General features: G+C 40.6%; 1 protein-coding gene across 6 annotated transcripts in view; it reads right to left on the reverse strand.

Moving 5' to 3' along the window:
• The window catches only part of dennd4a (DENN/MADD domain containing 4A), a 113,988-nt gene that overhangs the window by 33,807 nt on the left and 65,490 nt on the right, over positions 1 to 14,691 (reverse strand). For all 6 annotated transcript variants that reach the window (XM_067971260.1, XM_067971256.1, XM_067971259.1 and 3 more), the window contains exon 14: positions 1,257 to 1,390. In XM_067971260.1, coding sequence (XP_067827361.1) covers positions 1,257 to 1,390 — 134 coding nt within the window. The remainder of the gene's footprint in view (positions 1 to 1,256; positions 1,391 to 14,691) is intronic.

Raw genomic sequence — 14,691 nt, forward strand, 5'->3', positions numbered from 1 at the left:
AGAAAGGAAAATAGACAATGCTGGTCTCCACTCAGCAGGTCAGGCAGCATCAGTGGAGAGAACAGAGGAGTTAATGTTTCGTCAGAACCCCAATGGCTACACAGACCTGTTCTCTCCACAGATACTGCCTGGCCTACTGAATGTTTCCAACATTTTTGTTTTTTCTTCAGATTTCCAGAATCTGCAGTTTGTTCTTTAGGTTCTGAGAAAGGATCGTTTATCTTTTAGATGTTGACACACTTGCTGTGGTATTTCCAGCATCCCAGTTTTCTGTTCTCAGCCAAGGTAACTGTAGGGGCTACAATTGCCTCAGCGCCCCAGGTTAGGCAGAAGAGAACAAAATATTGGCTCGGGTTCCCACCCCAATTGCTATACAGTGGGTGTTGGATAGGCACTAGATGCTCCTCCCTGTGTCAGCCTGCTGACATTCTATGCTAATCCATGAAGAATGGCCACTTGGGTGAGCTAGTGGAGGGCACCCAGTCCCTTTGGAACCACATCCAAGCAAGAAGGCAACAAGTTCAGAAGACAGTTTCTTTTTTTTTAAAATCGTGTTTGCAAGCTTGTACTGCAGATTTTCTTCATTAAAAAAAATTGAAAAGTTGAAAACCGGTTCCCAAATCAAAAAATAAAAGCAGAACTTTCATGTGAAGCATCTTAAAAACATAGAGATATAACAGCAGCTCTTGGAGGACCAGTTACATTTTCAGCACAAAAATAGATCTAATGAGATTGCGTAAAGAATAATTGGTAGAAGGGAGTGATTATAAGGCTGCAGCATAATCATGGTTCTCTAAATTACATTACAAACGTGCTAATTTACAAAAATCATCTGAACCTAGTAATTAGCTCACAGCTTTTAAATCAGGATTTAAAAGCATACTTAGATAGTTTTAACTTTGTGTCTGTGAGGAGAGGATATTCTGATTTCACTCAGTTTTGTGCACACAGCACGTCCACACCATCATCCTAATGTGTGATGTTTGCATAAGGATATTAATACTTTATTAAGAATGATTTATAGTTGCAAACACTCTATCCAGTGTACAAGTTTTAACGATTATCCAAAAAAAATACTGTTAATTAAAAAATGTTAAGGTTCTATACATTTTGCATTTTAAAAAAAAATTATAGAAGATAATTTGTGCGCCTCTCATATATTTCAAAGTCCAGAGAGATCTTCCAATCCTCAATCGGTAAATGTGATTTCCCCCATGCCCCAACCTTGCAGGCAGTAATAGTGTTTGGATGCATACCTATACTGAAGGGGATACTCTTCTCCATTAGGCAGGCTTGGAAGCTCAGGAGGGGTTATGAAAACTGTATGCTCACTTCTGTAAGACTCATCCAATTCTATGAGACGCAAGTCATCTGGGCGTTCTGCATCCAACTGGATTAGTTCAAAAGGCAGAATTATCAAAAGTCACACACCATACATTATTCAGAAGCAGATCCCCTGCACATTACCACATATAAATATTGACACTGGTAGGAATTGATGGAGGAAAATTAAACACGGGCTGCAAATGGAGCACAATATGTCACCTCTCAGTTTCCTCACGTCATGCATCTTGTGTGGTCAAGATAGCAGACTGAAGGTCCACTCCCACAACTTCTTGTAACTCTAGCTGAATTCTGGGAAGTTGAAGAGAGAGAAGTGCCGATCATCTGCTTGGCAGCCCCACACAATGCAACAGCTGAAATCAGTACCTCACTGTATAGAGAACTATTTACTTCACCCCATTCATTGTCATGTCTGTTACAGGAACACAAGGCGGCCATTTGGCCCATTCCAGCCGCCTATGCCAATATGTTAGTCATGACAGTTCTTTTCTTTAATCCCAATTCCCTACCCTTTTTCTACATCCCTTAATATCTTTACTTCCCACCTGATGTTGCATTTATGGCCTTTTGCGGCTGTGTGCTCCATTTCCTCATAATCCTTTGTGTGAAGAAGTTTTTCCTGTATTTACTTTTCATTGGCTTAGCTTGAATCCTCAGACTTGTTCTCGATTGCCCTACTAGAGGGGAGACTCATTCTACACTGTCAGTTCCCTTCATTACTTTAAACATTTGTCCCACATCATCCCTTAACCTCCTCCTCCAGAGAACATAACCCAAAGGTATCCATTCTCTCATCACAGCTCAGTCCCTTCACCCCAGGTATCATCCTGATGAACTATTGCTGGACTTTCTCCAAGGCCTGTGTATCCTTGCTAAGGTTGGACGCAGTTAGGAAGTAGACGGAACGCCTTTTAACGCAAGAAGTACCACCATATCTAAGCGGTCCATTACCTTTGCGTTACAGCAATAGGCAGAATGGAGAATGTATTTGAGTCTCCCCCATACTTTAAAACGGAGGCCATATCCCTTTACACTGTAATAAAGCAGTTAATACATTTTTTTGATTGTTTTGCATTCAGTGCACTATTCAACAGTCTACTGTGCCAGAATAGCTTGTGGTTTTCTTACTTCACAATTGTTTTCGGAACATATAGGAATGTACAAAACCAGAAAACACCATTATGTTCTTTTTTGCAATTAGATTCTAGAATTTGTAATCAGGCTATGGATTTCATCAGCACCTTAGGTCAACAGTTATCTACATTGGCATGTGAGTGTGCATGTTTGCAAGAATAACAATCTATTTCTAACATGACTGCCCACTTTATAGCCAACATCAGAATTGAGCACCTCCAGATCAAGAGTAGCCCGATAGCTAAACTGGTAGTCTCGAACGCTCTACAAGGAGAACGGAGTTTGATCCCAGCTTCAATGACAATCCCCTTTATTACTTACTTGGAAAACATTACTAAAATAAAGCATTCGTACCCAGAATGGTGCGAGTCACAAATCCTGAGGAGTTTCCCTTCATTACTTTGAAATCTAAGAAAGGGACTTTCCTGCTGCATTGTGGGATTTGTATTGCTCCTGCTGTGTGTGTGAAAGGAGCTACCAAGCTCCAAGTGCTCAAGTCCTTTCTATACTTTTGTCCACTGGAATGAGGAAACCCAAATTAACAGCACTTGGTCACTTAAGAGTGAGGCCTCCATTTCATTTCTTGGAGATGGAATCCAATTAACATTCCAAAGGAGAACAATGTTCTAAAGAGTCATCATCCAATAACCATTATGTTTTGTGTACATTACACCTCCCCATTCATCACTAATGGCACCATTTAAGCCACATCATACATTACTGAGTTTTAGTGCACTGCCAGGAAACTTAAAGAAGCACGTATTTTATATGGTGATGTATTTTACTTTCTCCCGTCTCGCCGCACCAAGCACCATTCAGGAGACTAAGCATGTGCCAAAGCAGCTCAGTGATCAGCTGCTAGACGTGCACATGACCTCCACTTGACACCTCCTGCTCAGTGGCATGGCTGAATACTTGACATCTCCCCACATCTGGACAGCTGCTCATCTCCTTGCTCCATTTCCCTATTGGTGGCTGGTTATTAAGTCAAAATGCTCCTGCCCTCTGGAGCGCTCGGCCACCTCCCTCTGTTCCATTTGAAAACCTCCTCAAAACCCTTCTAATCAGTCTTGCACCACAATGCTTTCCATTCATCCCTCCTCTTGCTTGCTGTCCACTGTTTCTCTCTCTTAATGTAAAGCACTTTGAAGTAGATTTTTTAGCTGTCAAAGCCAAGATCAAGAAATTGCCATGTGGGAAATTAAGGTTGTCAGTCTGCATCCTGTCGGGCTGCCAACAGTCCCTCAATCAACTACAAAGAATCAATTCAACATCCTTGTAATTTTTCTGTATTACTGCTTCTTTATTTTTTGAATATGGAGTTTTTAAGTCTGTGTAGACTTTCCTGGGAGGACCTAGACATCAGGAGGGAGAAGATTTAATGTCATAGTTGAAACTGAAGCAAACTCTCTGCTTAATGATCTCCACTGAGATTACTTCAGCTGCTTTGCACAGTTGGCCTCAATAACTATGTCAGGCTAATTCCCCCAATGCCATCAGAACTCATTGTTCAGCCAAAAATATTCCTCACTAAATATCAACTGAAAGACAGGACAGTTATTTGTAAATGCTATATATTCGAAAAAGGGTTCCTGATGATGACACTGACAGTTTAATTAAAATAATAAATATATAAACACTATCACAAACAATATTCTATACAAGAAATGGCAATTAACTTGTGCCATTTGCAGCAAGTTGCTACACAGAGCATCATATCCATGTCCCTGTATAGAACTGGACTATTTTATGTGATTTTTTATTTATTTATACAACACAAAATGCACAATTTCTCCAGCCAGATTGCAGAGACCATTAGAGAACTGAAGACCTGAAATGTCAGATTTCCAGGGCGGAAAAGATCCGCTGGATGAAAAGGCAGTGTTGCTTAATGAATACTTTGTCTCAGAGAAGACTGAAAAAAAAATCTTTAAAAGCTTGTGGACAAGGAAGTAGATATCTGCATTAATAAAGGAACAGTTTGTAATGAGCCGAGGGCTGACTGACAGATAACCAGGATTAGATGTTGTGCACCCCAGAATACTAAGTAGTGGGGGATCTAACCATGATTTTTCAAAATTCATTAAATGGGGCTGGTCAAAGGACTGGAGCAAGGCAAATGTTCCACCTTTGTCCAAACAGGGGGAAAGGGCAAGTCAGGCAACCATCAACCAGTGACTTGGGAGGAATGCAGCGGACTACAGGAAAACATACACAGGCTAGAAAAATAGGTAGATGAGTGGCAGGTACAGTTTAATGAAGAAAAAAAATGAGATACAACATTTCAGCAAAAACAGAGAATGAAAGTATACTGTAAAGGGTAAATTTCTCAATGCAGTGGAGGAGCGAAGAGAATTAGATATTTAGATACATAAATCCTTAAATGTAAGTGGAGACATAAAAATCCATTTTAAAAACAAAACCAATTGGATTTTGGGATTTATAAATGAGAGGGATTGAATACAAAAGCTAAGAGGTTTTGACGACTCTGTACAAAATAATTATCAGGCCATATCTGAAATACAGTGTACATTGTAGGAGGGATATAATAGCCTTGGTGAAGTTGCAACACAGATTTACCAAGATGCCACCAGGAATGAGGGGGTCCAAGTTACAATGAAAGGTTAAATCTCTCGAACTGAGAAGGCTGAGGAGGGACTTGATAGAAGTGCTTGAGATGACAAAAGGAATAACAAGGTACATATGGAATGTGGCATGCATTGCTACAAGTGGCAATTAATTGATTACAGTATTTAGAAAGGCACTGAGTAATTCCTTAAAGAATATAAAAGGATATATGAAGAAAATAGGGAAATGGAATTAGATTTTCTAATCTGGACCAGTTGGGCCGAATGGCCTGATTCTGTGCTGTACATTCGACGTAATTCTAGATTGCAGAGAAAGCAGAAAGATGGGACACTAAAATCTCACACCAGTGTGGCTTAAACTCAATGCAGGCAAAAAGGACAGAATGGCTTCCTCCCCGGCTCAAATTTCTACTTCTGAGTACTGGCCTGGTGCCCTTTTTCCTCAGATGTTCTTCCCCCTTCCTGTGAGGAAAACCAGGCCTTTACTCATTAACTCATTTTTTTCTCTCTTTTCTCTTCTCCCTCTCCATCGACAGGATCTGAAAGTTACCATGTTTACGATGGCATGTATGAATCTTCATAAATACTATTCCAGGGACATGATTTGGGGCACCAGACTGCTGAATCTTGCTCCACCCAAAATCACTTTTAATTTACCAGGATGTGCACCTCACTTTGGGGAATCAGGCAAACTGGAAAACAGCAACGTCAGGAATGCAGATAACAGCTTGTCTGAAATTGTAATTATAGCTGGCAGCGAGAGAAAGCTGTTATTTAGATTTGTTTGTCCTCAGCAGTAATACATTACACTTAACAGGGTGAGGATTTAAAGGGACAGTATAGGTTTAATGGACAGTTTTCAGGAGGGTTCAGTTCCTAAAGCAATCTCTACAGAAGACTCCACAGGAACCTCTGTACTGCAGTGGCTACTAGATCTATAGTGCATTTTTCACTTTGTTGTTCCTGCAGAAACAGTGACAAAATTTATTATAAGCGATGATTATTTATCATTAATTTGTAGTAGTACATTGGATCAATCCTGGTGCTATCGACTCCTCCATCCACAAACATGATCAAATGTTTCACAAAAATGCTGCTCTTATAAAACCACTCAAAGGGGCGGCTGCAGACCTTTTGAAAGCAAACAAAGGGGCAGACTTATTTAAAAGTCATGAGGTGTCCAAAAGATCTTCATCTCATATATGTCACAGGAAACTCCGCAGTGCGCATTCCAATACAGCGTCTCAGCCATGTGTTAAGCAGCCACAGCATATGCTTTTGCTTAAGGACAGCTGGAGAAATAAAAGCACAGATATCCACTTGGCCGTTCTTCCTTAATTCTTTTATACTTACAAATTGACGAAACAGATTTTATGTTCATTTGGCTCGTATATCGGAGTAAAGCTTAATTTCGAGCCAGGTCACTGGTTTCTAATGCTCTGTAGACAATGGAAACCATCTAATAAATCTTACCCCACCCTCCACAGAGAAAAAAAGCTTGGCTCCAACACAATAAGATCTCATTAAGAGAATAAAAGTCCACCAACTGACTGGAATGCAATAAAGCTCCACTGTAAAACATGTCAGGATATTAGAAAGTGAGGCACTTTATTTTAGGCATCAGGACACAACTAAATGTGCTTTTCATTGCTAAAACGGACATAGGACACAAGGGAATGCTTATGAAGTTGCTGAATTTTTAAAGCATCCAAGAAGCTTTTATTAGGAAGAGACGAGTGCAGAGGTCATCAGGTCTACTGGCAATAATTCTCTACATTCAGAGAATGGCAGGTGACCTACTTTTTCTCAACAAAGGGCTGGGGGGAGGGAGAGAGAGAGAGAGAGAGGGAGGGAGAGAGGGAATGAATTCGTTTGAACACTAAATGGAGTGTAAGCTTCATCACTTCACACAAGGAATTGTTTTCCAATTAAATTAGCATTTCACTAGCGTAACTCCAAATTTATTAGCAAAGTTTCCTGACCTGCTGGCTAATGGACACAACCAGTGTTTGGGCAGCAGTGTCTGTGTAGGGTTTACAATGCAACAATCAGCTGTACGGGAATATAAACTAAGTGACAAAATGCTTCTTTTTATAGAAAATGGGAAAATGCTATTTTTCCCCACTCAGTAATTAACAACCCACTAACACAACCATGTATTTTAAAGCTGTGCATTCCTGTGATTTCAATAGCACGTCATTGAGAATGGAGAATAATAGATAAGTCTCCCCTTTTTTATTAAGTGGGAATTTCTGGACCCTGACAACTCTTGAGCACTGTAAACAATCAGGAATTTTAGGCCAAGTTCATGTGCTGGTTTACATTCAAAATCTACCACTGATGAGTTTGGAATATTTGGAACAGAACCTGCTCATTGGAGTTCAGAAGAATGAGAGGCGATCTTATTGAAACATATAAGATTGTGAAGGGGCTTGATCGGGTGGATGCGGTAAGGATGTTCCCAAGGATGGGTGAAACTAGAACTAGGGAGCATAATCTTAGAATAAGAGGCTGTTCTTTCAAAACTGAGATGAGGAGAAACTTCTTCACTCAGAGGGTAGTAGGTCTGTGGAATTTGCTGCCCCAGGAAGCTGTGAAAGCTACATCATTAAATAAATTTAAAACAGAAATAGACAGTTTCCTAGAAGTAAAGGGAATTAGGGGTTACGGGGAGCGGGCAGGAAATTGGACATGAATTTAGATTTGAGATTAGAATCAGATCAGCCATGATCTTACTGAATGGCGGAGCAGGCTCGAGGGGCCGATTGGCCTACGCCTGCTCCTATTTCTTATGTTCTTATGTTCTAACCAGCATTTACATGGTGCATAAGTGCAGATAAAAAGAAAATGTTGAATTTGAACAAAGTATGCAGTGCTGCAACTATTAGTGCTGCATGTGAGTCGATAGTATGTGATGGAGTTACTAATCCAGTGGGTGAGTATTCCAAGGCAGGAATGCAACAGAATCTAACCACTCACTTAGATGGGTGCAGCCGCACAATTCAGCCACACAAACCCAGGACAAAGCAGTCGGCTTGATCAGCACTCCTGCCACTGAACTTAATGTCCACCGCGCCCATCATCAGCGTACTGTGGCTACAGTAAGTGCTGATCTACAGGATGCACTGGAACAACTCACCAAGGCACCTCTCTCCCCTGCAACCTCTACCACCGAGAAGGACAACAGCAGCAACATTGGGGGAGCAGCATCACCTCCAAGGTCCCCTGCAAGTCACGCACCATCCTAACTTGGACATATCCACTTCGCAGCATCAATATTTTGGTATTCCCTACCTGAGCAACACCTCCTCAAGGACTACAGCAGATCATAGAATCATAGAAGTTACAACATGGAAACAGGCCCTTCGGCCCAACATGTCCATGTCGCCCAGTTTATACCACTAAGCTAGTCCCAATTGCCTGCACTTGGCCCATATCCCTCGATACCCATCTTCCCCATGTAACTGTCCAAATGCTTTTTAAAAGACAAAATTGTACCCGCCTCTACTACTGCCTCTGGCAGCTCGTTCCAGACACTCACCACCCTTTGAGTGAAAAAATTGCCCCTCTGGATCCTTTTGTATCTCTCCCCTCTCACCTTAAATCTGTGCCCCCTCGTTATAGACTCCCCTACCTTTGGGAAAAGATTTTGACTATCGACCTTATCTATGCCCCTCATTATTTTATAGACTTCTATAAGATCACCCCTTAACCTCCTACTCTCCAGGGAATAAAGTCCCAGTCTGTCTAACCTCTCCCTGTAAGTCAAACCATCAAGTCCCGGTAGCATCCTAGTAAATCTTTTCTGCACTCTTTCTAGTTTAATAATATCCTTTCTATAATAGGGTGACCAGAACTGTACACAGTACTCCAAGTGTGGCCTCACCAATGCCCTGTACAACTTCAACAAGACATCCCAACTCCTGCATTCAATGTTCTGACCAATGAAACCAAGCATGCTGAATGCCTTCTTCACCACCCTATCCACCTGTGACTCCACTTTCAAGGAGCTATGAATCTGTACTCCTAGATCTCTTTGTTCTATAACTCTCCCCAACGCCCTACCATTAACGGAGTAGGTCCTGGCCCGATTCGATCTACCAAAATGCATCACCTCACATTTATCTAAATTAAACTCCATCTGCCATTCATCGGCCCACTGGCCCAATTTATCAAGATCCCGTTGCAATCCTAGATAACCTTCTTCACTGTCCACAATGCCACCAATCTTGGGAGAAGGCCCACCACCTTCTCAGGGCAACTAAGAACAGTCGATAAATGGGAGCCAGCATCACCTACACCCCACACCAAATTTAAAAATTAAGAAAAAAACAGAAATATTTTTAAATAATGAAGTGGCAAGTTATGGTGACTTTTTGAAATAATGGTTTGAAATGTATAATATATATTTTCTGAAAATTATTGGTTCAGTGGGATTTGCTATCCTTGAACCTAGAACATGTACTTGAAGGTGTGTGCTAGAAATAAATGTAATGTGTATTTAAAAACGCCACTACAGTGGCTCAGATTAAATTAGAATGTGGCAGCGCAGAAATTTCTGAGGGATTTCTACTTCCACATATTTGCTATAGTTTCAGCAACACTGATCCTGGCAGCATTCAATTGGGAGTAAATAGAAAAGGTCTTGAACAAAGGAATTTTCTACTGGAAGATATCCCAGAGGTTAAGTTACTACATAAGCACTTACCTGGGTTTTTCAGTTGTAAAATTTATTAAAGGTGAGGGGTGGATACATTTTGCACAAAATACTCCTCCATCTCTACATAAAAAAAATCCCTGGGGGCATTCAAATTTTACAAATGAATTTTCAACCTTGAAACTGCCTGCACAGATCTTAATGAGAGCCACTACTTAGGACCAGTCAAGAAGCCAACCTGGAGGTTCCTGGGATTACAAAGACCCAAACAAGCAGGATTCCATGAAATCAAAAATCTACAACTGAAACAAGGGCATTGTCTAATAAGCAGAAAATGTTTTGGTAAACTATTTTAGAGAGAGATGATGGAGCACTTTGTACAGGAAATAGCCCCCTGGTCTTTTTTAAAAAAAATTCGTTCATGGGATGTGGGCGGCCCCAGCAAGGCTGGCATTTATTGCCCATCCCTAATTGCCCTCGAGACGGTGGTGGTGAGCCACCTTCTTGAACCACTGTAGTCCATGCCCTTTATACCTTTGCCAAAATTTTACTGGTAATATTTAAAAAGCAAATTGTAAAGAAAATGTAGAAATGTACTGATTGATGGGCCACCAGGTGGTAAGATGCCAGGGGTCTGCCATACAGGTTCTGATCATGCGGTTAGTGGAATGGACAATATATTGATGAGGAACTTTGCCATTGGAGGAGAGAAAGTAGATGGGGGATTGGGGGGCGGGGAAGAAAGAAAGGAGGTCAAACTCAAGGTGCTTTTATGCACTGTCCACCAGTGGCTCAAGAATGACACAAGCAGGGTTCTAGGAAAAGGTCAACCATTCACTCTTTTAGCTTTGGGAAACAGCTCATGGTGTGGGGGGGTGATTTAAAAAAGAGTGGAAGAAAAAAGGGAAAATGTACTAACTGCAAGATGAAAACTTTAAAAAGTAAAATGTGGAGGAAATAGTGCATTAGTTGCATATGTCAAGACTTTGCTGTGTCTCTTGTAACATGGCAGAATAAATGACACACTCCTATTGCACCTTATCCAGGATCTAGATTGCAACAATTTTGGAAAGGACGCAACCCATCTGGTTGTGACATTCAGTCAAGCAAGACTACGTAGTTTAAAGGCCAGCAGCTGCATTTCATACAACTTGCATCTGTCAAATGCTTCATTTTAATGCAGAGTGAAAACTGCCCTCGCAGGTGGATGTAAAAGATCCCATGGTCCTCGAAGAGCAGAGGAGTCTCCTGGTGTCCTGGGCAACATTCACCCCTCAACCAACATCACTAAAAACAGATTACCTGACCATTTATCTCCTTGCCGCTGCATTTGCCTACATTATAAAAGCGACTGTATTGCAAAAATACTTTACTGGCTGTTAAGCACTTTGGGATGTCCTGAAGACATGAAAGATGCTTTGTAAATGCAAGTTTTTCTACCTTCTGCTCAGATCAAGATTTTTCAATTTATAGGGGAACTCATACTAAAGATGAAAAATTCTCTCCCTGCTAGACTACATAACGTTGTGTGGAGAAATGCATTGGGCAACCTTCACCTGTGGTAATCCGCTACTTTATTTTGCAGTACTGAACGAGTGCTGCATTGTCAGAGGTGCCCTTGTAAGATACTAAACTGAGTTTGTTGCTGCCTGCTTTGGCAGTTCAGATAGACTATTGTATGCTAAACAATCGTGAGCATTTTCACTCTTCAATCTTATTCAAGATAAATTGTGATGTGGAGATGCCGGTGATGGACTGGGGTTGACAATTGTAAACAATTTTACAACACCAAGTTATAGTCCAGCAATTTTATTTTAAATTCACAAGCTTTCGGATGCTTCCTCCTTCCTCAGGTGAACTATAACTTGGTGTTGTAAAATTGTTTACAAAAGATAAATTGTGGGCTGGCAGGGAAGAAAAAAGCAGAACACAACTGTTTTTGTCAGTAATGGTCAATAAAGTATCTAAATGTGTAATGGAGAAATTCAAATGAAGTGTCTGAATCAACTGGCTTACCCACACCTCTCTGCTCAACACACGGGTTATGTTGCTGCTAAATCAACCACAGCCTTGTACATTTTCGGAAAAACTCAGCAGATGCTTCCAACTGTGACAAAACCATATGTGTTTTCACATTTGTAAATAATGCTGTCAACTGCAGATGTTTGCAGTGCAGGGAAGCACAGACGTCTTGCAAGGGGGGTATCCTCAAATCATGCCGAGTATCCAGAATGACATCTGAATTAGACAGTCTACCATTTTTAATGATGGGTTCATGTATTTTATTCAAATCTAATTGCCAGAGTCTGACACGCACAGATAACAGACTGGTCTAATGGGATTTAGTAACCTTGATTTCCAGTTTCAACGTTAACCTACTTTTCTTCCTGAAATATAAACTGGCACATTTATTCACAGTGGACTCTCCTCATAGAATGATACAATTCTGGCCATTTGCTGGTGTAACCCATTAATCTTCCAGCATGTTGTGACACAAGATGGTGGGGTTGAGGCTTGCACCCATAATGCTTCACACAGTAAGTTCCTGGATGGTGGTCATATGATTAAAAGGAGCTTAAAACAAAGAGGCTAGGTTCGCTTCCACACAAAAGGTTTAGAAGAGTCATCCTCAGCTATTTTGGCAAAGGTGTAGGCACGTGGGAGAATGGTATGTGGTATGGATGCCCTAAATATGGGAAGACAATACTGTTACAATTCAAGCTCTCACCGTATATTTTTTCTCATACCCAGTGCAAATGGCAAGTCCATGCTTCCTGTAAACCAAAACATGATTTTGTGTGTGAAATATTCTGGGAGGTAATGTGCTCTGCGGCAATCAGTTAATCCCTGATGCTGCAGATCAGGTCAATGGAAATAGAACAATATGCCTCATACTCTCCTGGTCACTCAGATTGACAACTAACACTGTGATAGACTGCACATCTCAGGCTTTTAGTTGTGACTCAGGTTTATCAAGAAGTAAAATTGAACAGATGCAAGATCAAACACAAAAGTTGGCCTGGGTTTTTAATTTTTTTTGCCCCGCCCAGGAGATTACAGGTTCCGGGTGGGGTAGTGAGTGTATGTATTGCAATGCACAAGGCATCACAACTGTATGGGATAGGCTGGATGGATCAGGTGGTCTTTTCCTGTTCGTCAATTGTCGTATGTTTGTAAATAAATAAATATTTGCGTGTGGGATATAAAATAACTTGTGAAATTTTCCAGTTTTAAAAAACCTGCTGGCTGAACGCGTTCCCTCACACACTGAAATGTGTGTGGTGCTTATGAATATAAAATTTACAGTTCCTAACCATGGAAAGCCAATATTAAAATAAATAATTAATTGAGCGAGTGAGCAGCCCACCTTACCCGATGGTCGATAATTAAACAAACAAACGGTTGTCTCTGGGGTACAAATTAATTCATTAGATCGTCCAGGTTTCATTAATGCATTGTCTGCATAATTCCCCTCAATGAAAGGTGTATGTATAAAATTAAACGATGACCCACCATGAGTGTCTGACAAGGAAATAACTGAGATAAAATGTGTCCAGCATCCAGAACACACATTTGAAACGAGACATCCTGTGTGCAATGACACAAGATATTGACCAGTATATACATGTGTACATGTGTGTAAACTGCTAAATCACATGGAAGAACTTGGTTAAAGGGAACAGAGGCTTCATCCTCCAGGCAACTCCATGAACAGCAGCAATATTGCTCATTGTTTAATATACCAGATGTCTCAGATCCGTGGCCCAAGAAATCTCTGACAACACACCCCACCAGCAGATTTCCCTCCTAGCCCGCCCACCCACCCAAGACTGACAAAGCTTGGCCACTAAGAGACAAGACCAAATGAAAACATCACCGAAATCAAGAATTGAACAAGCCAGAAATCCTGATGAATTAATGGTTTAGCTAACTTTTATATATTTAGGAAAAACAGTAATGTAACAAGGGCTGGAAGTTTAAGTAACAAAAAAATGTCAAGAGCACAGCATTAGGGTATCAAGGGATATGGATCAGTTAGGTAAATAAAATTTTAAACTTAAAAAGGTAGCTTTTGACCAATTCCATTTTTAGAAAAATTAGCGTTTTGTTTAAAATTATAGAAAAGTAAATAGAGTGCAAGTAGATACAGCTGTACAGCATCAAAACACCTTTAACGATACATTATGTAAAAGTCTGCAATGTTATGTACTTACTCAAATGAAAATTAAACATGTAACCTCCGCCCACAGAGGTTTCAAGTTATACTCTACAATTAGATATAGTTTTATCATCTAAATTCATGTTTGATCCCAGAATCCTCACCTTCTACTATATAGAATTTTTGATCCAAACATACGATTCCGTTGCAAATGAGTTCTGCATTTAAGATTTAACTGATGTACTGGAATCTAGAATCTACGAGGTCTCCACATATTGTGCTCGTCATGTTTTCATCCATTTAAAAACAAAAATTCCTCCCTCACTTCCAAGTCATCGCACTCAATTACTTTGCAGAAAGGGCAAACAGCGAGTTTCTGCTAATTCTGCTCTACAATCAAACACTCGGAGGTACAGAAAGACTCAGCATAACCCCACACCACCATCCATCCTTGGAGTGGAGCAGCTCATATTTGCTCTGTGCTACTCCCCCTTCATCACCAACAACCCAACTCAATTAGGGAATTCCCATGTGTGAAATCATGGGTACCACCTTGTATCCTAATGCTCTGTGGTATTGTGCATCAACTTATTATGTTACCAGCCTAACCCCACAACATAGTATTTGATTGCTTCGAAATTGCAGAATAAAGCTTACTCTATTTTGTGCTGCAGATACATTCTTGCAATTCCAGAATATAAATGTAGTCTTATTGGGTCAGATGCTACTTGAATAAACACCTAGTGTCAGACCTCATCATAACAAACTCAAGGGGAATCAACCAAGCAGTTTGTTTTGAACAGGAGTAG

This window comes from Heptranchias perlo, chromosome 34, assembly GCF_035084215.1.
Source record: "Heptranchias perlo isolate sHepPer1 chromosome 34, sHepPer1.hap1, whole genome shotgun sequence".
Lineage (NCBI taxonomy): Eukaryota > Metazoa > Chordata > Chondrichthyes > Hexanchiformes > Hexanchidae > Heptranchias > Heptranchias perlo.